General features: G+C 34.1%; 2 protein-coding genes and 2 long non-coding RNA genes across 4 annotated transcripts in view; all 4 read left to right on the top strand.

Moving 5' to 3' along the window:
* The window catches only part of LOC136801739 (uncharacterized), a 49,918-nt gene extending 40,041 nt beyond the window's left edge, over positions 1–9,877 (top strand). The window contains exon 6 of the mRNA XM_067058397.1: positions 9,573–9,877. Within this exon, the coding sequence (XP_066914498.1) occupies positions 9,573–9,706 (134 nt within the window). The 3' untranslated portion in view covers positions 9,707–9,877. The remainder of the gene's footprint in view (positions 1–9,572) is intronic.
* LOC136801577 (uncharacterized) lies at positions 8,549–9,121 on the top strand. The gene is made up of 3 exons (XR_010845875.1): positions 8,549–8,670; positions 8,833–8,854; positions 9,089–9,121. It is a non-coding gene; the product is annotated as an uncharacterized lncRNA (long non-coding RNA).
* Positions 9,878–11,307: 1,430 nt separating the features above from the next.
* LOC136801731 (uncharacterized) lies at positions 11,308–16,781 on the top strand. The gene is made up of 3 exons (XR_010845914.1): positions 11,308–11,461; positions 11,783–11,920; positions 16,667–16,781. It is a non-coding gene; the product is annotated as an uncharacterized lncRNA (long non-coding RNA).
* Positions 16,782–19,262: 2,481 nt separating this feature from the next.
* On the top strand, positions 19,263–24,186 carry LOC136801810 (uncharacterized). Its single transcript, XM_067058477.1, has 10 exons — positions 19,263–19,281; positions 19,503–19,556; positions 19,867–20,163; positions 20,345–20,677; positions 20,824–20,877; positions 22,220–22,345; positions 22,627–22,648; positions 23,469–23,496; positions 23,662–23,683; positions 24,062–24,186. The coding sequence occupies exons 1-10, from the start codon at positions 19,263–19,265 to the stop codon at positions 24,184–24,186; spliced, it is 1,080 nt and encodes a 359-aa protein (XP_066914578.1).
* The last annotated feature ends 584 nt before the right edge of the window (positions 24,187–24,770 follow it).

Below are 24,770 nucleotides of genomic sequence, written 5' to 3'. Positions count from 1 at the left end.
TTATCTTTGTGTTTTACAGTAAATTGAAGCTGACTTGTCAACACTGACATGTGACCTGTGACCCGTGACCTGTGGCCTGTGACCTGTGTTTTACACTAACCGTTTTTTTTCATTCACAGGCGGACCTTCAAAGTGTGGGGATCAAGATCTTCCAAAGAATTTCACATGCAGCAAAGGAGATGAAATAAGTGGTAGTGTTACATTATGTGGTAAACCTCGACCAATTCTTTCTTGGATGATTGGTGATCAATCAATAAATGATATCGTCGATTCAACAAAGGCTGATCAACATCAATATACATACTCATTCAAACATATTGTGACGTCAGATATATGTGGAGAAAGTGTTTCTTATCGAGCAAAAGGATTTCAAAATAATGAAGTTACTGGCAGTGCATTACTTCAACTGGATAATTGTAAGTTCCACTATTCTGAAAATTTCATAAACCGTTATGTGCTCCTCATAGTGAGTGGTTAGTCTTGCTCTTTGTGAAAATTGACTTTCACGGCTTTCCTATTACTTCTATTATTTTTCTATTACTATTACTTTTAAAAGAACCAGCGTAATTTTGCTGATGCCCAGCTGTTCTTATTTTTTAGCCTCGAATTGTTCTTATCCTGTTCTCATTTATTGATATACTTGAGTTATTTCAGCCTTTATACCTATAATATTTACTTCTTTGACTCCTAAATTGCTTGAAATTGGGTAATTCAGCATTGTTCTTAAATTGTTCTTATTTTTTGGAGATTTTGAGCCTCATTGTTCTTATAAAAAAAGCGCAGAGCTATAGACAGTTTCGTATAAAAGGGTGATAATTCTGCACTTCTAATGTATTTGAAGTATCATGTTTCAACAAAATTGAGCCCCTATAAAGTCTTAGTTCTTTTCCCTTTTATTTTAAAGTCAATATTTCTAATGTCCATCTATGATCTATCAGTGAATTCTATGTTTCATTTTTTCTTCGGTGCAGATGACATTTCGAATATCATATTCATTCAAGACGACCCATGTCCAATTTTGACATGGAATGCTGATGACCATGGATTATGTGAAGTGGATTTGTTTCTGTCTTTTCCACAAAACGATAACACAACAAAGATCGCCAAAGTTCCCGTCGCGCAGAAATCCTTTCAAAACTGCAATATTACGACTAATGCAACTAACGTTAGCTACAAGACAATTGTGTACCTATTAATCGATGGAAAAAGAATTCAGACAAGCTCCAGTAATATAACTTTGGCAAATGTTGGACTGATGACAACAACAACGACTACCACGACTACCCCTCCGACTACGATCACGATCACCACGGGTATCAATCTATTTATTTCCATAAGATAATCCTACTAATGGCTATAAGTATTTTCAATTTTTAATTGATATCAATTGATGTTTTTTTGGTAAAACCATGAACTTCTAACGACTGGACGGAGAGCTCCTCATATATGCGCGTAGTTTTCATTGTTTCAAATAAATAGGATGATGACGTTCTGTTCACGTGATATTGCATCAGAAAAAGTCGAGGTCTCGATAACCCAGTTGTTGTGATTTGTATGAATGTCGGGCAAGAAAACAATCTTTTTCGAAAGCACTCTCCCACCATCAGTGTGAAGTGGAAATTTTTGACTTTAACAAGCTTTTTCATCAAAATATCGACAATATCTATTGGCAATCTTTTAAATACAGATTCACATCCAAATATAAAGGTAGGAGTTGAATATTTATTTCTTTTTTCTATGAAAAGAGAGGGAAAAGTATGTTGTTGGAATGAGAATGCTGACAGGCTGATGAGGTTTCTTCGACTCTCTACTAAAAACTAAAATCATTAAATTTTTTTTGATTTTCACAAATCTTCCCTCTTATACATTACTGATAGTACAGGAAACAATTTAGCAAATGTGCTTTCGAAGAACTACTACCCTACTACCTTCACTGTCCTTCACTCAATGTATAGAAATTAAATAAATATACCTTGTCAAAATTGTTTTTTTTTAAAGAGTACATTTTTTTACATTTTTAGGATTCTCATTCTGTGGTGTCAACAACAGAAAATGGTTATATCCACGACTAACATTTATTCATTGAACGGGATTTGTATGAGGAGCAGATGAGAGATGCTGATGTCAAGAAAGATGAATTACATGTATTTACGATAAATCATACGTTATGATGTTTGACGTTACTCCCCAGCTGGATTGATCTAAATCAATGTCGTTAATCAACTGGTCAAATTCTAATAAAAAGCAAAGCTTTTACGAAAGTTCGTTATTAAATCTCTCACACACGCAGAAAAAAATCGATATCCATTTCTTTAAATTGACATTATAATGACAGGACTTATTTGGAAATGAATTTCTAAATTGAACATGTGATAGTTTGGTATATTATATATGACTTTCCTGACTATACTTTATGTCAGTTTGGTCAAACTTTGTTAAAATATTGGAAAATACACATGAAAGACTGCAATGGAATGATGGTCAGCTTTTTTGTTATTTTGTTTGCTGACAATATTGACACTCCCAGCGATGGTAAGGTCATAGCTGCACAAAAAATGACCAAAATTTGTACGTGAACATAAATTGGCAGTGACTCTGGAATGTAGTGGCAAAAATCAATTTTTATTTAGAAATTTTATTTCAAAAATTTTGATTGAATTTTACTTATGTTATTTTTGGTAATGAAAACTTTTTTCTACTGTAATTAGGATGATTTTAATTTATTAGACTGAAACAAAGATTAATTTCAAAAGCTTTATAAAAATATTGGAGTCCAAAACAACAGTGCTGACATTCTGCTGAATGTATTTAAATTTTACTTTAATTTTGAGGTGGTATTTCGGTTAAGAAAGGGCTGAGCTATCTAGAAATTAGTTCAAACATATTTTAGCTGAATTTTATTGATTTACTAATTTTATGTACAATTGTTTTTAATGTTTACAGGATAAATCTCTATGCTGCTTTTTATTATAGGAACTTAATCAAATTAATTTGATAAAGTGTACACAATTTGATCAGTCTTTTAAATTTTCACAAAGCAATAAATTACAGTATTTCAAAGACCCAAATCATGTGTGTGCATATCTTTTTCAATTTTACAATTTCTGAAATGAAACCTGTTTAATACCACATTTCAACAACATTTCACAATTTTAATTTAGAAAATTTTTGGCCATTTAAAAAAAAAAAACCTAATTTTTTCAGCCAAAGTTTTGTACAAGTTAATACCTCAAAATTTTTACTTTTTTAATTGAGCAAAAAGTTTTACGAATTTTAAATCTGTACAGGCAAAAGAAGTTTTTGTACGAGGCATTCTGGTACGCCTGGTGCTTAGAGTGTTATCAGTTTTTTGTTTAACCACTTGTGTCACTAAAATACCATAAATAAATATCTTAGATTTTATCATACACCCAGATAGACCTCCTAGTAGTAAGTACACCTAATTAAAAATTGGCAATTTGTAATATTTCTACTGATTTTATGTATATAAGGGAGCAAAATTAATAACTTTTCCTAATTTGGGTAGAAAAAAGGAGTGACATAAGTGAAATTTTGGAAGCAAAAGTTTGGGTATAAAAGAGAAAACCCAAAATCAGACCAGACATTAAACTTGTTTTAATTTTTCTTTAGATGAAATATATTTACCAGGACCCTTGTTAACTGGTACAAAAATCTAATTTAAAAATTATACAATTTTCAAAGACAATAATATTCATTTTATTATAGGTGTTCCCAGGTGTTCCTAGAGAATATTTTAGCCAAAATGCTTGTCTCTCCCTAGTCAGAGTATGAATGAAATCAGACAAAAATACTGAAGATAAAAAAACATTAAAAAAATAATTTTCAAATTGAGGTCTAAGTGCAAAATATCCTGCAAATGCTCATTTAAAAACTTCAAAAAATTGAAGTAAATTTTAAGAAATTAATATAAGGTCTGATAAAATATATATGAAAAATAAAATCATAATTTCTTGTATCAGTGAGGGAATCAGTTATTACTTTAACCGGTTTTCTGGATTTAATTTCGCGAGTCAGAGTTTTGAAATATTTCGCGTGGATTTAATTTCGCGAATAAGCCAGAAAACAGCTGAAAATAGGCATTTTTTGCCAAAAATGGAGACTTGGAACTAGTTTCTCTGCCAAAAATACAATTTTAAAAGTTTTATGGTGGATTTAATTTCGCGAACCAGGAATCTCACGAAATGGCAAAAATTCGCGAAATCACGAAATTTAATCTCGCGAAAATTAATCCGATTAAAGTATATACAGTATGCAAATTCATTCTAAAGAGCAGAAAATTTGAAAGCAAAATGTAAAAAATTACTGTAATTCCATCAGAAATCTATCAATGTATATATACCACAAATACCAGAAAAATAACCACACATCATTTGTCCACCCCAGTTAGTCTTTTGTTGTCAAACATTGATGTTTACTGTAACGGTTCATGTGTCTCTTATAAGGGCATGAAATGCAAATGCTGTAGATCTCAACTTTATAGTTTGATTATAGATTGCATCCATTTAAACTTTTAAAAAATGGCATTAAAATGTTAATATTTTCAAAACGTCATCAAACGGGTTCAACGACAAATTTTCCAAATAAATACATAGATTTGCCGATTGATTCAAATGGTTGCATCCTCTTAAAATGTTATCTCCAGCATGGTTTACGTTTGTAGTCCGTAGTTACGTTAAAGCTTGACAATGTTTCGCCCAATGTTTCCAATCTTTTTATAGCCACTCTGTAAAATAGAACAAAAATTCATTATTTTTAGTTTGACAACAATGTTACAGTATGACATTAATTTTCATTTGATAACAATGTAACAGATTTATCAGGGACACACCAATAAATTTATTGCTCTAAAATTATGGCTGGAATGCAGACGTCCTGCCAATTCAGTAAATATTTGAATGAAATTTGTGTGGGATGGAATGATGCTAAGGGGTATTTCAGAACTATATAGAATTTCTAAACTTTAGAATCCCAGCAAAGTACGATGCTGGCAGCATTTTCGACATTATTTATTATCTTCCAGCTTTGTATTTCCACAAAGCGCAATAAGAAACTAGTCAAACCTTTGAAGTACCAAACCAACACGTCAATTCTGCAAAATTAGCATCATGTTTAATAACCCCTACTGTACACTATACCCAGTACAGTCAGACAGTTCAGAGATCAAAGAGATGAACAAACAGGTTAAAAATTACTTACTTTTTTATCAACACTCAGCCAACTTGCCAGCTGCCAGTGCAAAATGCATATATATAATCCAGATCAGAAAGTCTGTGGATGCCACTCAAAATATCCAAGATCTCTTAGTCTTTCTTTACCAATCAATTTTCTGTATTCCTTCTTTATATCCAGTTTCTGGTTTAGATTTGAACATGATTGAATCAATTTTGAAATTAAATTTTTCAAGAAGTTCGAAACTTTGGTTTCTGCACCAGCGGATGAGGTGAATGAGGCAAAAACAGCTTGACAACAACGTCATTTCAGCATGATTTTCAAATCAAATTTAGTGGAGCTTCTAGGCCATGAATGGGTGTGAATCCCATTTGATTCTTTCAAGAAACCCTTGATCTATCACCAGTTGACCATTCATTCCCATTCATTCAAAATAAGCCAAGATCCAGGTCCATCTCTGACCACAACAATTCAAAATAAAAGCCTGTCGGATTTTAAAAGGTGCAAGTGTCGGATGACTTGTCTCGATGAATGTAAAGTTTGAGATTGATTCCTTTTGGATGTTGGTACATGAATCATATTCAAATTCACCAATCAAAATCCCCCCATAGTGATAGCATAAGCACGAAGAAAGATATATCAGTTTCTTTGGTTGTTATGCAAGCCATGTCGGGAAAAAAATTTTCGACGCCATGTTGAAAATCACCAAAATTCAATTTTTTGGCGGCAACGCGCTCTCTGCAAAAAGGAAAAAGCCGCGCTTTGTTTTTGAAACAATGAGTTCTCCGTCCAGTCGTTAGAAGTTCATGGTAAAACAGAACATATTAAATGATTGCTTGTTTTGAAATTTTCGTTATCTTTTACGTTGCTTCATCAGCATGTAGCTCGCCAAAAATAATCTCCTTTCTCAGTAACTTGGTGGACGGGGGGCAAGGTTAAGTATGGGGGCAAATAGACGATGCTTTCAACCGTTAGAGGGTTAGTAAACGCGTAAATTTGCAAGCTGTAAAAACACCTCCGCCACTGTTTACTCCGCCCCAGGCTAAATTCCATTTTATTCCCGCCTCTTAAATTATTCCCTTTTTAGTGACCTTGTGCAGTTGAAAGAATTGTCTAGGAGCAAAAGACAAGAACCGGAAAAAGGCGCCCCTGATTACTAATTTTAAGGTCCCCTGCTTCCTTACACCTCAGAATGATTAGTTTTGAGCCAAAAAGAGAAAAAATACCCAAAAAATTTCGTGTTAAGGTATATTTTACTTGTAAAATAGGGCACCAAAATACCAACCTTCAAAAATTGCCTCCCCAGCTTCGACCAACCCAGCCATTGATTTGAAAGCCCCGGAGGGGCTAGACCTGAAATTCAAGGATGAGAATTGAAGCCACGGTGTGTTTTTCAAACAGATTTCTAAATACGAGGCAAAAATAAGCCTTTACTTTATCCCTTTATCTTGCTTGAGAAAGATAGAAGATTCATCTCAAGCACCTTTGGGGCTTCAAACTCAATGGACCCACCACGGTACTGTCCTTTTTATAAGGAAAGCTACAATCAAAGTCATAATATTTGAGAAAAAGGAAATTCCCAGGAAATCTTACAACCAGAAATAATTTGGAAGCCCTCTAAATTAGGTTGGAAGGTTAGAGTTTTAACTCTAGACTTATGACTTGAGGATCCAAAAGTCCAAGAATGGTCCAATAGGGCTCAGAATTATATTTTGACCAAGATTGTAGAAATTTGACAAAAAACGTAAACATATTTACAATTTATAGAATTCAATAGCCTTTTCATATATTTTTTGTTAAATGTAAAGACTTCCTCGTCGAAACCATAACCAAGTTGATCAAAATCCTTCAAATCTTCAAAGTATAATTTTATGGCATACTGGAGAAGTGGGACGTGGGACGGTGGGACGCTCAGGTGGGACGCTCGAGTGGGACGCTCAGGTGGGACGCTAAGGTGGGACGGTAGTGGGACGCTAAGGTGGGACGCTAAGGTGGGACGCTAAAGTGGGACGGTAGTGGGACGCTAAGGTGGGACGGTAGTGGGACGCTAAGGTGGGACGGTAGTGGGACGCTAAGGTGGAGAAATATGCCCTGTCCGTTTATTAAGATTATATTTATCAAAACGCCCTGAATCGATTCAAGAAAGTGGTAGGTTTTATTTAACACCAAAGAAATCTTTTAATCCTAATGATGATGTTTGGTTTATGCAAGTACCAATGGGAAAAAACACAATCTCAGGAATCATGAAAGCACTGACCTCAGGAACAGGACTTGAAAACTCAAAGAAAAAGTTTACCAACCACAGTATCCGAAAAACGACGGTGAAAAAATTGAAGGCAGCAGACATACCAGAGTCGTCTATAATCAAAGTTACAGGCCATACTACAACGAAAGGATTAAGCAGCTATGATCCTGGAGATGAGAATGAATTTCGTTCGATGTCGAATGCTTTAAATGCTCCATCCACTGGACAAGACATTCGAAACAATAATCCCGTTTACCAATCTGCATTCCAGTCTTCATTTGTACAAAATGTGCAAACACCACAAAATGTTTTCCATGGATGTACAGTTAATTTCAAAACGGTTCATCAGAATGTCGTCAAACGTAAATGTAAACGTGTTGTAATCGAAAGTGACTCTTCACAATCTCAGGACTGAATTGATCACACTTAAAACTATGGACTGTTCCCACTTTGTTTAATGCTTATAGTTTAGTTTTTTCACTATATTTTGTTACATTGCAAGTTGTAGTAGGATTATTTAAGAGTTAAAAATAATTTCAATCTGAACCATAAGATTAACCAGGATTCACATGTTTACTTTCGTGAAATTCTGGGTAAATTCCCCTTGGTCTAATTTTGAAATTTTTGAAATTTCAAAATTGACCTCGGGAAATTTATCCCGAATTTCCCTCAAAACCATGAGATTACTAGTACGAATAGACCACACTTCTTATGAACTCCTCTAATGAATTACCATACCATCATTTTGAAAAAAAGAGGTAAGCGTTGACTCATGAACATATTTTATGAAAAGTTCTATAAAATATCATAATAAATCTTATATTTCTCATTATATTTCTCACGAATAGGATTATCCACAACAGCGAAACCAACCACCCGCCCAAACGAAATGGAAACTTCAGAGAAAGGTAAGTAAAAATGACTAATTGATCTATGTGTAGTATTTTAAACGTTCAAAACTTTTTCTAATCATGTTATTGCAAAGGAAATCGAACTTTATTTGATCCTTAACTGTTTGAGTTTCAGGCCTTAATAAATCAATATTCCCGCCGCATTCATTCCAACAGCCTTTGTCAAAAGAGTTTAAAGATTATGTAATCTTTTACTAGATACTTGGTCAGCAATTTCTTTTATTGGAGGTTATTTCGGTGGAATTGCAACAGTTCTTTTGGTCGGGTTTATCATCCTGATTGTGTACCGTTATTCAAAACAAAGAAACAAGGATGTGAACCAAGGTAAACGATATATGTGACTTTTCATTTAATTTTCAATTGCTAAAAAACTCTCCGAGCTATTATTCCTTTCAAACCAACATGTGATCTCACTACTATAGAGTAGTTGGACAGTGAAAGAAAAGTGATAAGTGAATTCGATCATTTTCTTTTTTTCTTTTTCAGATTTGAGCTTGACCACTGTGAAGTATGTGTGTTCGGTTGAAGTAAAGTTTTTTTATAAAAATGGTGTTTTTTCATTTCATCTTATTCGTAACTTTTTTGGGGAAATTATCCAAATGTATTCTTACAGTTTTCATAATTTTGTTAGGATCCAAAATTAACCTTAACAACATGTAATATAACCATACTGTTGAACTACTTTTCGGTATCTCGATTTTGAAAAACTTAGATTTTGAAGGTTCTTCTTTATTTATTTTAGTCCGAATCAAAATGCTGCAGATATCACTGTAAGTTAGAAGATGTTTTCATGAACTTATAGACTAGAAGCTCGACTCATTCGTATCTCTATGACAAAGCTTCTTAATCTCTTCTTTAATCGACATTGAATATTTTCAACATCTCAAATCAATCAATGAAAGTTTTTTGATTCCAGGGATTAAACATTTGTTTTTTTTTGTTCAGGACTACGAAGTTGCTGCTCCAGGTAAATTTTCGTTAATTTACGTCATACTTTTTGTCGCTTTCCAATCCTCAAGGTTAAGAGCAAATTTGAAATGTTTAAACGGCGTTTTCTTTGATTTTGATTATTGCTTCGTACAACCCTACCTTATTGTAACCCGGTGACAACAGTGATTAAATTTCAGGGTATTTTTTCCATGAGGGCAATTTTCGAGTCAGTGGTGAGTATGTCCAAAGTGTTTTCAATCAACTTCAACCATTCTTTTCTTGATTGTTTTCATTAGGCTTCCAAACCAATGGAAATGATACAAGAACTCGAGCACCTTCAAATTACGAAGAATTACAAACTTTTTCAGATGATAATGCAACATACATGCCGTTACAAAAGACACAAGAAAAGTCACATTATGAAGTGTGAGAAATCACACATGCTGAAGAGAAGATGATTGATCCCTTGTCAATATTCTCAATTCACTGAGATTCTTACCAACCAAATGCCACTGCACACTGGTTTCCCCGGGTGGGGGCACTCGCTTAAGAATAGACCGTACATGCGGCTGTAAATTAGGCCTTTGAAATCGGATCCTTTCAGTGCAGAGAAAATTTAGCAAAATTTAATTCGATTTGGGTAACTATGGACGAAAATCTAACCCTTTCAGTGCATTTTCTTGAAAACTTTTGACTATTTTAAGCAATCTCATACCCAGAGCTACTTGGAGCACTACTTTTTTATTTTACTGATGGAAATGATCTCTCGTGAGCCTTAAAAGCTAGCTAACACATTTTCAGATTTTCAAAATTATACACCCGTAGAGCACTTTTTATCATCTTGGCCCATTTCGACCCTTAGAGTCCACTTTAGGAATATCGGTATAGGGCTACTTATGAACTGCACGTACGGTAGGTCATTTTGTCATTTTGAGTGCTCTCCCTGCTGGGTTGGTTAATAGCAATCGGGATATGCAGATTAGAATAGAATTTTTATAGAAAAAGTCTTTTGAACTTAAGTTTTCTTATGACCAACGGTGTCATTTTGTTTTTATTTTTCTAAAGAAGAATGTATTTTATAAAGAAAAAATGTTATAGCATTTGTTACCATAGTGGTATAGTGGTTATCATCCTTGAGTGTCACTATGATTCGCTTAGCAAGTAAAAATATCTTCACCCGGGGTCAACCCAAGCTTAGTCAAAGTCAATAAAGATCTGCAATTTAGCACTGTCAATTTATTTTCACAACCAGTCTCTAACCTTTCACGGGAAGTGTTGAAAATAATTATTTCTTGAAACCACGAGCTTGAAATTTTAACTGTAGTCAAATGAAGCTACCTGTTTCAGCCGAAGAATATCTTGATTTATAAACTGTTATTTTATTTGTTTGGGAAGATAATCTCAAATTTATTTTATTACCGCCAATCTTAATATTTCTAAATCATTTTATTTTTTTGTACATAAAAACCATTGATTAGTTTTTCGTATTTTTGTATATTTTCGTAAACACCAGACAATACGTAAATAAACGTTCAAAATAACCTAACTTTCAAAGCAAAGAAATCATCAAATCACATGCTTGTGAAATTGATTTCCTCATTTGTGCTCCTTCACAGAATCACACGGATGTCAAAAGATTACATGTCATGTTTTTTTCACTTGCAGAATTTAGTATACAATTTGTCTCAATAAACACACCATTTCACTTTGTATAAAGATTTGACCGCTTTTTTTGGGACACACTGTATTACATGTCATCTTTACAGAACGATACCTTGTTCAAAGAGACATTTTTAACATCACAAAAATATTCCACCTCAATTCAATTTTACATGCATGTGGTCCCATATGGTTCCATAGTTTTTTCCTGTGCATCATAAACTAAACAATGACTGATTTCGCTTCCACTCGGTCTGGATCACTTGCGATTATCAAAGCGGTTCAAATTCCACCATCGAACGAACTTTTTTTGCTTTTATTCATCTCAGGTATGTCATGTTTATTTGATTTCATTTTACTTGACATTAAATCACCAAGCTACACTTCGATCAATCTAACCATTCTTTTCCTTTCTGTTTTAGAACTGGTTCCTGTTCCTGACTTAATATTTCTTAGTTTTTTTAGACTTAATCTTGTGAGTGGTCGTGCATAGAATGAAAGACAAACAAAAGCTTTACTAATTCTGGTACGTCAATTCACTTTTTCTCGCATGCACTTGTTTTTATTTATTTTATGCACAATCACACTATTATATTTTTCTTGCATGATTTTTGTATTATTTTTTCTCCTGACTTGTATTTTTCATCGTTTATTTTATTATTTATACTTTTAGAAATTTATGGCAGATAATTTTAAAACTTGTACTCTTCTCATATGATTTTAGTCCCTAAGTGTAACAATGCAGAAAAATTAGATGCAATAAGAATTTAAGTACATATACATTAAACGTTCACAGAGATTGAATTAATCTTATTTTATTATTATCCATGATACTTTTTCATTTCAGCGGAAGGCGGTGGAGATGGAGGATCTGAAGGTTTATCAGGAGGAGCGATTGCAGGGATAATTATCGGTGTCCTCGTTTTGGTGGTGCTCGTAGCTCTGGTGGTCTTATATCGCCTTGGAAAGATCGGTGGAGGTAGTGGTAGGTTATGATCTGTTCTTTATCATTCAATTGCATGATTCTTCGTTAAAAAAAGATTTCATATGAAGATTCTTTTTCTGCATATTGCAGGCCATTTCTTCAAATGATTTTGTGTAGCCTTGAGTTCGGTATACCGTACTCGATAGTACTCCCAGTGAAAGTTAAATTTTCAAATAGACCATATTGTCTCCCCATTGTTTTGTCAAATCACAGTCTCACTGCGTGAAGCATGCATTCAATTTTCATCCCACCAATACACCTTTGCCTTCAACACAGGAAAAAATTTTCGATTTCCAAGGTTGGAAATTCAATATTTTTGGGTTGGAAATTTTGGTTTTATAATTGAAGGTTGGAAATTTGACCGATTACCTTAAGCTGATTTGGAAAACGTAAATTACCCATAGGTTTTGTAGAATAAACCAATGCCCTTGAAAAATCAAGTGAAAAAAACCCATGTAGAAATGACAATTTTCCAAGGCTGGTTGGAAAACATCAATTTTTGGGTGGGAAATTTTTATTTTCCAAACAGTTTGGGAATTGTAAAAAAAGGTCAAAAATCGATGTGAAAATACATATTTTTGTAAATTTGATACCTCAGGTTGAACAAATAGACTTTTTGGGTCGGAAATTTGTGTTTCTCCCAAACAGTTTGGAAAACGTTAAAAAAATCCATGTGGAAATTACATTTTTGTGAAATTGAAACTCTTTCGATTGGAAAACTAAACTTTTTGGGTTGAAAATTTGTGCATTTCCAAACAGTTTGGAAAACGTTAATAATCCATGTAGTCCATGAGCTGAGGGCCTAATTTTGAGATTTTGGGCTCAATGAGGTTACCAGACATATTATATACCAAAAGATCCCAAATTTTATGTAGAGTGGAAATTTCCATGTTAGCAAGGTCAAAAAGTATGGAATCGAAAGATTTCGGGTTTAGACTGAGGGGTGGTATGTTGTTAACACCTCAAAAATTGGGAATTTATTCTCTACCCTAGTTTTACATTTTTGTTAATATTTCAGAAAGTAAGAAAGATATAGACCTGAAATTTTTTGTAGATACTCATACTATCCTAAAGAATCCCAGAATGCAATATCAATGATATGTCATTTACTAAATCGGTCCTATGACGTCATAAAGGCGTGCCAAAACGATTAAAATCAAAATTTTCATGAAATCTAAGAAAAAATTCAACATCTTTAAGGTTTTTAAAGTTAAAACAGTATAAAAGCAATAAAAAACCATTTTTTCATACAAGTATAGGTCTTAGCCATTCAAAATAACTTTCTTTGATTATTGATGGGGCGCCAAATCTTCAAAAATTCGATTTTCCTGTTTCGAGCCAAAAATGACCAATTTTACACCTCATGGAGAAAAATGGGCTATGGGTTAAAACGAATGTATAATTCATGGATACTATGAATATACAGTAAATTGAAAAAGAAAACACCCAAAGTGACCTTTCTTTAAATGCTGTATGGCGCGCCAAATCAACGAAAATCAAATTTTAGCCCTATGTCAAAAGGTAGAGACTATTGACATAAAAAACCTAAATAGAGTGACAAAATATTATTGTAAAAATTAAAGGGAAGGCTTCAAAGGACCCTTTAAATGCAAATTTAAAGAAGAGCATAGAGTCAATCATATTATCAAATATCAATAAATGGATAATTTTTCATCAAAATGAAATTTCAGTTGATACCAAAATAATAAATTTATGGTCAGACTAACCCCAGTAGATGATCTCTCTGATCTCGACTCGAGATACTTATTCGCATTGTCATTCTTAATACACTACATTAGAGAATCAAATTATTGTTCTAAATTGCTGAATAGTTGTCATATATTCAAAAATCAATTTTCCTCAAGATCACTTTCTTCGTCACTTTCGAAGTCTTCGCTTTCCTGGTCGTCTTCGTCTCGATTTCCACAATCACCACATCCACACGCATCACTGCATTCCATCTTGTTCATCACACACGGACAAGTCGCTCCACATGACTTTTTGCAATCGCACGTAACAAGTGAGAGTACCTAAAAATTAAATCAAATTTTTAGATGAGTAGTCTACGAGTTTCTCTAAGACTTGAGCGCGGCTTTTCAGTTTTCTAAACCCTAAATAGTTTTCTATCATTTTGAGGCTAACATTTTCAAAGGAAGTCTTTTAGATTAGATCTAGACACGATAAGGTATGATCATCTTATATTCACCTCGTCCAATGCAGGATTGCAAGTCATCCACTTGACAAACAAACCACCATCGTCGATTCCCCAACCATGTTCCGAAGGATCACATCTTTCAACTAATGGATTGAGACACATCCTCCAAATCTTCGCTTGATAGTTGGCCCTTTTGATGTGCTGGCTTAATACGTTTAGACATGGTGGAAGTCCTTCGCACGAAACCTTTCCACTTTTTCGACAATATATATCGTAGCGTAGATCGTTTACTGAAATTCCAAGTTTCAATGCATCTTTCTTTCCATACATATGGCAGACAAAACTTTCCAAAACTGATTGGGTTTCTTCACTTATGTTCCAGCTCATCCCAAGCTCTCCAAATGCTTCAACGTACTCCTTCTTCTGTATCAAAATTTTCAAAGGTTTGATTTTTCCTCGTCCGGCGAAAGCGCTGATCGAATCACATCCTGTGAAGCAATGAAAACCAGGCAAAGCTTTGAGGAACATTTCTTGAGTGTAATCTGGTTTGTTGATCTGTGAGTAGTAGTTTTTACATGCCAGGTTCAGATCAATAAGCCTTCTGTTATCACCAGTTCCAGTTAGCATGAACAAATTGCAGCGAAGTGCATTGAGATTCGAAGCTGCAATGATGAATACATCTGTATCAGGAGTTGCAATGATTACTTTTTCATGATTTGAAGCTGCGTCTTTTGTGTGAAGAATCATTCTTGTATCAGCTTCCTCCTGGTTTGATCGCAAACGATCGCAAATTTCCATGTGTTGTTTGGTTAGTTTCCAGGTTTCAGTGGAGTCATTTACATAGAGAATCTTGTCACCCAACAGATGCCTTTTACTTTTCCAATCGTTCAGGAAGTATGTGATTAGCTTATTCTTGAATTCTCCTGATGAAAGAAGTTGACCCCATTGTTTGATCGGTGCTGACGAGACTATTTGTTTGACTGTCATCTCACCAGTTGATCTCCTTTGGCGTTCAACATCTTTGATTGAAGTTTCGAAGTAAACATCAAAAACGACGTCGATTCTAGATGCCGATGGCGTAGCGCTGACGATTGACTTCAAGAGCTTTGTGGAGAACTGGTCGAAAGTCAACCCACCAGACTTGAGCTGCCGAACATATGCCATTCCATCAACGACAAATGCGTGATCTCCTTGTAGCATTTCAACTGGAGTGGCTTCCCCCTCGACCGCGTGTAATAGTCGTGACTTGGCTGTTTTCTTCAAGGTACCATCCGGTTCTGACAATGACAGAGGTAGCTCAATCAGGGGAAATGAGAGGAGTTGTTTTAGATCGATGACTCTAGATTGAGCGATGATAGCAATTTTTGCAAACAACTCTTTCGTACTTTCAATAGCCACTAATCTTGCCTTGTGCTTTGCTGCTTTTGACATCGCAATATTGGAAAAAGTGGGTAATTTTTGTTTCTTCATGCGATCAAAGATTGATAAAGTATGGCCTTCTTCCAGACGCTCCTTGTTGAAGGTAATCATGAGCTCTTTACCTATCTCTTTAACTGAAAGCATTTTGTCTGCTGTGGCTTCATCCAATGCAATTCCTCTTGAAATCGACAGCAATGGCATCTCAGCAAATGGATGGACGAAATGTGGAAATTACGTTTTTCTAACCATTTTCTGCGCTTTTCCTTTGAGAAAACCACAAGCGATTTTTCGCTCAAAACTGTTTTGATATAGCTTTTATAGCTAACCTAGATATTAGTCTATAATGAGAGCAGTCAAGCTGTAAGTTTCCGTCAGGTGAGGCGTCCCTTTGGAGCGGCCTCGGTCAATCGCAGTGAGTTCGCACAGTGAAGCATATAGGGTACTTGTGTCATAGTTTCAAATAGTGCCCTGCTGAGCTGTGTGAGTGATCTAAGATCAACCACGTATCTGTGCGAACAATAACGAGAGATTGACCGGGAACTATCGAGCCTAGGTTAGTGAGTGACTGTTCACAAAAACAAAAACCTTGTTTAAGATCTCTTTTCCACATCTCTGCCATCCCTATTTGGGTTTTGGCTTTTTTCAACCTGAATTTTCGAAATTTCCAACCTTGTTTAGCTTGGATTTTGGCTTTTTTCCAACTGAATTTACAAAAATTCCAACCTTGTTTAGCTTGGATTTTGGCTTTTTTCCACCTGGATTTTCGAAAATTCCAACCTTGTTAAATTTGGATTTTGGCTTTTTTCAACCTAGATTTTCTGAGATTTTCGAAAATTCCAACTTTGTTAAATTTGGATTTTGGCTTTTTTCAACCTAGATTTTCGAAAATTCCAACCTTGTTTGGTTTGGATTTTGGCTTTTGGCTTTTTTCCACCTGGATTTTAAAAAATTCCAACCTTGTTAAATTTGGATTTTGGCTTTTTTCAACCTAGATTTTTGAAAATTACAAGCCATGGAAAATGCAAAATTTCCAACCTTGGAGAATGTCCCACATTTCCAGGTTGGATTTTCCATTGGATTTTATCTTTTTTCCAACTAAGAAAACTTGAAATTTCCAACCTTGGAAATCGAAAATTCTTTCCTGTGCAATGTGCTTCCTTTTTTCATTTCAGTTGCAGCGACTTCAGAAAAATCTCCCAATGAGCAAACAGCAATGAAAAATGAAAACCAAAAAGTGTGAGACTTCATACGTTAGAAATTTTGTGATTCGTTTCAATTGGAATGTGATGGATTGTTAGCGTTAAAAATTTCACGAAATTATGGATTTCTATTGGAGGAATATGATAAATAAAATTGAAAATTGATTCGTGAAATTCTTAAGCTTATCCTGGACATTTGATCTCATATACCGGGTGACCCACGAAAAAGTTCGGACCTTTCTCGGCGTCTTGAGGCCGAACAAATGTCCCAAAGTGCTCGGAATTTTGGTATTTAAAAAGTAGATATCCTAACTTAAAATTTGAGCTATCACTTTTTAAATTTGACCAACTAGTTCTCTACTTATGACCTTTTAAACTCAAAATTCACTTTTCGGAAAGTGTAAAAAACACGTAAAAAAGAGGTATTAAATTAATGCAATCAATTAGAAAATCTCTTATAAATTGACTTATTTAACGAGTTTTATGACATTAATAATTATTAAAAACACCTTTTAAAGTAGTTTTTGTTTAAACCAAGACTAGTTTTTATCAAAATTGGCACTTTCAAGGAATTTTCTCAAAAACTGTATATCAAAAACGTCTAAAAATACCTAATTTGATACCCCTTTTTTACCTGTTTTTTACACTATCCGAAAAGTGAATTTTGAGTTTAAAAGCTCATAACTAGGGAACTTGTGCGTCAAATTTAAAAAGCAATGGCTCGGATTTTAAGTTAGGATATCTACTTTTTAAATAATAAAACTCCAAGCACTTTGGGACATTTGTTCGGCCTCAAGACGCCGAGAAACGTCCGAACTTTTTCGTGGGTCACCCGGTATGGTGAACTCATCGAAATTTTCATTGATTTAAAATTCAAAACGTCATTACGGAATGAACATTCATTTTTAAATGCATCAAAAACAGAAAGGAGATGTTAAAATCTCCACTGTAAAGGACTCGCTCCCAACCAGAGACTCCCAGTCTCGAATTTTATAAATACATAATAGTGTTGTGTTTTATGTTGAGTTATTGTAATGTAGTAAATTTTTTGATTTTATCTAGACCTTCTTTAAAGATTTTTTTAAATTAGCTTGTCGAGGGAAAGTGAGAGCATATATGGTGAGAGTGTATTAAACAAGATATTCTTTTCGGACTAAAAGACCTATTTTGAGAACTTCGATTTTCAAAGACCACACTCGTCCACAAATTTAGCCCTAAAAAAAGAATGTTTTCTGATACGCCGGTAGTGTATTTGTGGCTGCCTACCCAAAAGCTATTATTAAGATTGGTTCAATTTCTCGAACTTCAGAGTATAGCGTTTCGGAGCAAATTTCCACATACGCCTTAAACATAACGAATGTAACGCTTAATCTAGAAGTGACTACAATATTATTTCGAATTTCGAATTTTTTTACACCTAGCTTAGATGCATGTCATCTTTTATTTCCTAAATCTCTTTATGTTAAAATAGATTTATCTTTATTCTCGAAAATTCGAATTCGTTTTTCTATTGCCATTCCGCTCTTTGAAGACTTTTTAAAATTTTACGTCGATGTGTTTTAATTTTACTTTACGATAAAATAAGATGTAAATTGTAAAAATGTAAATTGCCGATTCCCCCTCCAGCAATGCTATATGCTTTGAAAAAAATGCCTAATTTTCTGAGGTATGTATCATGCTAGATTTAGGCTGGGTTTGGATCCTAACCTAAAAATGGTGTAAGAATACTTTTTAGGATAATTTTCCCTTAAAAGTTCAGAATATCCATGATGAAATGGATTTACACCATTCTTATAAAAAACGCACGTTCTTGGACAGAAAATACGTCATGCGTCACAACGTTGCTTACATAGAGATTGACTAATTTAAATTCAAAGTATAAGCTAAATCAACAAACCTTCAAGCATTCACTTCAAGCATTCATTCTCATGTTACATCTTTTTGTTGACTTTATGCCTTCAATTTTACTTTAAAGATCTCTTAAGCGAAGGATACTGAAAGTTAGACAAAAGCAGTACGCTCTGTACTAATTGCCATAAATCGGCCTCGAAAACAAATTTACATTTGTCTACTACATAAAGTTTTGAAGTATAGTCACAAAGAGAAAAATTAAGATAATTCTCTCATAAATTTCCTTCGAAATTTAAGACAAGGGGAAGCTGAGAAGTTATTTAAAATGTTAGGTATCAATACCTTTTGTAGAGATTTTAGCAACCTTTAAAAACGGACGCATTGTGGATTATATGTGCAATTTACTTGATAATGTTTATGTATGTTTTCAAGAAAATGAATCATGTAACCCTATTTTTGTTTTTCTTGCATCTTTCAGGTAAGTTAATTATACTCGGATTTTGCATCTCCACTTGAAGAAGCCAATTCCACTCCGTCGATGAAAGTGAAACTCTTAGTTTTTTGTGAACTTGTGATCCCTTATTTACGTTGAAGATTAAAACCTGCTCTAACCTTTGTCTTTCAGAATGTGCAATCGTTACAAGAAATGGTGACGACACGCAAATCTTCAAATTGAATTCAACAGCGACTTTAAAATGGAACTTGAATGGAGTGCTAGATGACTCCCTTGCAACTTTGTATAGTGTGTATTATAACCAAAATAAAAATGTTTTCTTGCGTACATCTGACACTTCAAATAACTTAACCAAATCCTTAACTGTTGAAAAGAATGACCCTTTCAATGGTCGAGTATCAGGCACCATAACTCTAAACAATGGAACTGGAGTTTTATCAGTTGAATTAAAAAATGTTGAATATGAAGACAGCGGAAATTTCACTTTTGAGTTTGTTTCAACAGTATTGGACAGCTTACCAACTCAAGAAAAGGTCGATATCACTCTTGATGTTCAAAGTTTGTGATTTCTTTTGATAATTTGATTACATGGAGTGGGTTATTTTTTCATGGACTCTTTTTCGTGGATCAAAAATCTGAAATTTTCGTGTGGATATAATTTTGTACGTAAATTGGCTTCTTTGTTTTTGCACGAATTTCTCATTTTAAAGTTTGCGAAAGTGGCAAGAATTCTGAAACTCACAAAAGTTAGCCCACGCAATATTTTCCCAACTCGCCATTTGCTTAGCCTTAAAAAGATTACAGTAAGCATTTCCCGATTTGCTCGTCTTGAACAGTAAAATATCGTTGAAATGTTTTTCATTCCCAGGTGGACCTTCAAAGTGTGGAGATCAAGATCTTTCCAAAAATTTCACATGCAGCAAAGGAGATGAAATAAGTGGTAGTGTTACATTATGTGGTAAACCTCGACCAAATCTTTCTTGGACGATTGGTGATCAATCAATAAATGGTACCATCGATTCCACGAAGGCTGATCAACATCAATATACATATTCATTCAAACACAATGTGACGTCAGAGATGTGTGGAAAAAGCGTTTCTTATCTAGGGACTGGATTCAAAGATAATGAAATTTCTAGCGAGGCATTGATTCTAATGGGCATATGTATGTGTATTGAATCATGTTTCTATGACATTTTTTGATTTATCCCAAGTGTTTTTCTAAACTTATGACTGAAACTGAAAATTTTAAGAAAATAAGCAACCAAGAAACCAACCAAAAAGATTGCTAATTAATACCAGCAGCGATATAAGTTGATTTGTATTAATTTTATCTTTCGAATTAGATGATATAACAGCACCAGTTTTCATTCAAGCCGATCCATGTCCAGTCTTGACATGGGATGCAGAAGACCATGGATTATGCGAAGTGGATTTGCTTCTGTCTTTTCCACAAAATGATAACAACTTCAGAAATCTCACCACAAATGTGAGTGCTGGAAGTTTTCGAGATTGCTGTTTTACTGCGCACGCAACAAGTGTCGAATATAAAACAATGGTTTATCTAAAGACGAAGTATGGAAAAAGATTTGAAATAAGTGACATCAGTAGACCGTTGACAACTGTTGGGCTGACGAAAACCACAACAACCACTACTACGACCACTACTACAACCACAAGTATCAATTTCTCTTTCTTCTGTCTATATCTTCAATATTTCTATGTTTGCAATAAATTACACGGTGCTTTTTTTAGACCTTGGAACTACTTAGGAAACACTACGGGATAAATTGAAACCTTCCATCAATGACTTTTACTCTTTCAGTCACGACAGCTCAACCATCCAAGAAACCAATACCTGTTCAAATTGATGAAGAAGGTCAGTAAGATTCTGTTTAGTAAGGATCGAGCAAAAAGGTCCCGCGTGACGTCTTTTATTGAACTAAAACGTGCGATAGTATAATGGAGCTCATAACTTTCAAAGGGAATTGGGCTTATTTGAAAACATTTTATCACCAAAACTACAATTGGTGCCTAACATATTGGCATTTTTGGCTATTTTACCATTTTTCCAAAAGTTCGAGCGAGAATGTCAATTTCAGGCTTTCAACTTGACTTCATTGATTATTTCTATCTGGGAGGGATTTATTGGTTTCTAAAGTCTATTCACTATAAGTGTGCACTCTTTTTTCTTTTACCTATAACCTTTGAAGGAATTCTTCGATCTTTATAAATTTGGTATCATTGGAAAGATATTAGTGAGTGGAACAATTTGAAATAAAAAAATCTTTAAAAAAATTCTAAAAATTAAGATGAAAAAGAGAAGAAAAAATGAAGATTTTAGAAAAGTGCCTAACTTTCATTTCACTGAGAGATTCCTTGATCTTAGTAGATCATCACTGTGGAAGAAATTTCATTAAAATGTTTATGCAATATAAAGTTTAACAAAGTTAAAATGGATTGACCCCAAAAAAGCAAAAAACTGCAGAAAACAGCGTTTTTAGACGTCAATCAGCTTATAACTTTGTTTGATATCTTTTGACTGAATAAATTTTTTTCAGAATTTTTTTCACAGTGATGACGTTCGATGATCAAAGATTCACTTCAGTGAAAATGATAGTTATAGCACTTTTCTACAAGATCTTCATTTTTTTCTTCTTCATTTTCATCTTCATTTTTATAATCTTCTTAAAAGTTTTTTTATTTCAAATTGTTCCACTCACTAATATCTTTCCAATGATACCAAATTTATAAAGATTGAAGAATTCCTTCAAAAGTTATAGGTAAATGAAAAATGAGTGCGCACTTATCGTGAATAGACTTTAGGCTATATTTCAAGTCCAACCAGACCATTTTTGAACTTCTAGATCCACAGATCCTAAGGTCTTAAGTCTTAAGTTTAGCGTTAAAACTCTGAGTTAAAACTCTACACTTCCAATCTAATTTAGAGCGCTTCCAAATTGTTTTTAGTTATAGAATTTCGTGGGGAATTTCCCTTTTGTGCAAAGTATCTTGGAACAGATTGTAGGACTTATTTGAGGTGTTTTTAAGTTAATAAAAGTGTCCTATCTTTGTTGATAAATTCGACCTTAAAATATTTGATTCTTCTAAAACTTCCTCAGGTCTAATATTTAATACAGCGAAAGTCAGTTTGTTCAGTTCACGGAATGGTATTTTCTTTGGTGAAATCCAGAGATAATAATTACTCACTCATTTTATAGAAAATCTGCAAACAATATCAATCATCGGAGGTTATTTCGGTGGAATTGGAACAGTTCTTTTGGTCGAGTTCATCATCTTCATTTTGTACCGTTATTCAAAACAACGAAAGAAAGATATGGACCAAGGTAACAATTAGACTGTACAAAATTCACTTCGCGAAAAAGAGCCTTGAAGTACTAACTGACTAACTCTAATTTAACCTCTATTATTCGATCAAACTTTTTCTAGCGAAAAAAGCCGTTCAGTACAGACAACTCTCTCTCTCTAAATCGAATCACTTTCATTCGAATCTTTTTGCAATTCGAACAAAAATATTTGACCCCTCAGCTGGAAATTGGTTTAAGTGATTTAACTCTCTGTTATTCGAATCTTTTTAAGAATAAATGTTTCCTCTCTATTTTTTTAGATTTTAATCTGTCTGCTGTAAGGTAAGTGTTAATTGAAAAGTACTAGACATTATATTCTGTCGTTAGCAGGTTAGTAGGCAAAAAGGCTACACTGATTACTTAATTATACTGATTTCGATACTTCTCTTTTATCCTTTCATCTTTGATGAAGCAAATAATACTTTTTTATCTAAAAAAAAAAGGTTACAAACAGTTCCGCATCACTCGCCTCATCTCTTTTCTTTCTTTAAAACTCTTAAGCTAAGGGGACACGGAAACAATTTTTGTGCAATTGCAACAAAAACAAATTGTCGCAATCGCAATGAAATTTTACACCGTGTCGTATAGGCCTAGCACACGAAACAAAATCATAAAAATGAAATCAAAGCAACTCCACCATTTTGAACTCATGTCTTGCGTGTTGAAAATGGGAAGATTATGTCATAATTTGTTTTGAGTTGTATAAACGAATTTGATTGGCTAAATGAAAAAAATGTTTCAAGGAATCTTCTTAAGGTGAGGGGACACGAGGGTTTTTGTATGATTCTCATTTGCAACATGAAAATTTTGTTGCAGAAACAAAAATAAAATTCAAATCGATTTGAATTTTATTTTTGTTTCAGCAACAAAAACTTTGAGTGAAAAAAGTTGCCAATCAAGGAGATTTAACGTGGGGACACAGTGAAACATATTTATGCGACTGCAACAAAAAAATGTTTTTGTTGCAATCGCATAAAAATTGTTTCCGTGTCCCCGTAGCTTTATTCTAGAAACAAATTTTGTATTCTAACTACGTAACTAAGGCTCTATCTCAAACCCTGTTGTAATAATGTAACTTGAAATCTTTCTTTTTATTTCATAGCTCCAATCAAAACGTCACTGCTATTGCCGTAATATTTTTGTTACTTTTCTACTTAATTTGTCTTCATCATTTGCTATAATAAAGTTCAACCCTCCTCGTCATTACCTTTGATAATACCTAAAAAGTTTCAATTTAACGGGAGGCTTCACAGCTTCTTTGATTGCAACGATTTTTTATTTCTTTTTTATTTCAGGATTATGAAGTTGCGCCACCAGGTAAATGATTAAATCTTTCACTCGAAGGTTCTTTCTTTGATCTACTCTTTTGTTTGCTGTGAGTATCCAAACCAGGGGCTCTTAGGCGAAATTGGTTACGGGGACCCGCCTTTTTTTAGACTATGACAATATCAGAAAAGGTCCAAAATATACTAATATTCAAGATGTGTAGCAGAGAAATGGGAATATTACCAAATAATACCAACCATTCATATCTGACAGGGTCAACTTCTCAAACTCTCCGTCATAGCACCCTCCCGAGTACCCCACATTTGTTTTTCTTTGAATACAAGCACGCTCTCATTGCAAAAGCAGATACATGTTTCGCACTGAAAAAAAGAGACACTGAGACAGTCGTTTACTTTCTTCTCTTTCCAGTCCAAACAACTGATAGCAATTCAAGGACTCAGCCACCGGCAAATTACGAAGAATTACTTGCTTTTTCCAAGGAAAATTCAACATATACACCGTTGGGAAAAGTTGAATCTCATTATGAAGTATAAACATATCAAATGGATAGATCCTTGGTTGATAACTTCAATGAGTTTACAGATTCAATTAGTTAATGAAGGACTTTAGCTTCAGAAGGAACCTCTCATGCTATGTTTTTTCCACCCCTTAACCATTTCCGTGCCACTGTCGGATATATCCACTCCATTTGCTTTTGTCGAATATATCTGACATGGCAGAATTCTATTCCTTTGCCTCCTGGTCGGATGTATTCAACAGGCTTAATTCCGACATGCATTAAATCTCTCTTTCTCCAAACCTCAAACTTGGAAATCTTCCATAAATAAGGGCTTTATTTATTAACCAAAGCCACTAGGATGCTAAATTCCAGTCAAATTTGACCATTTTCAAAGCATCATTATGGGGCTAAATACTGGTTCCATGGCCCCGTAGTGCCAATATTTTTTGGAAAAAAATTGTCTATATACTTAAAATCTACTTTTTGTAAATAAGTTTGTTGCTAATAGAATTTACATAATTTTTAATGCCGCGGCAAACAGATCAAGGTGTGAAAAAAGGTATTGGCAAGGAAAGGGTTTTAAAAAGAGAGTTTGCCGCTCTTATCACCCGCTATGTA

Source organism: Clytia hemisphaerica, unplaced genomic scaffold (genome assembly GCF_902728285.1).
Source record: "Clytia hemisphaerica strain Z4C2 unplaced genomic scaffold, Clytia hemisphaerica genome assembly, whole genome shotgun sequence".
Taxonomy (NCBI): Eukaryota; Metazoa; Cnidaria; class Hydrozoa; order Leptothecata; family Clytiidae; genus Clytia; species Clytia hemisphaerica.
Note: the sequence above shows the minus strand (reverse complement) of the source record. Positions and strands in the feature narration are given on the sequence as shown.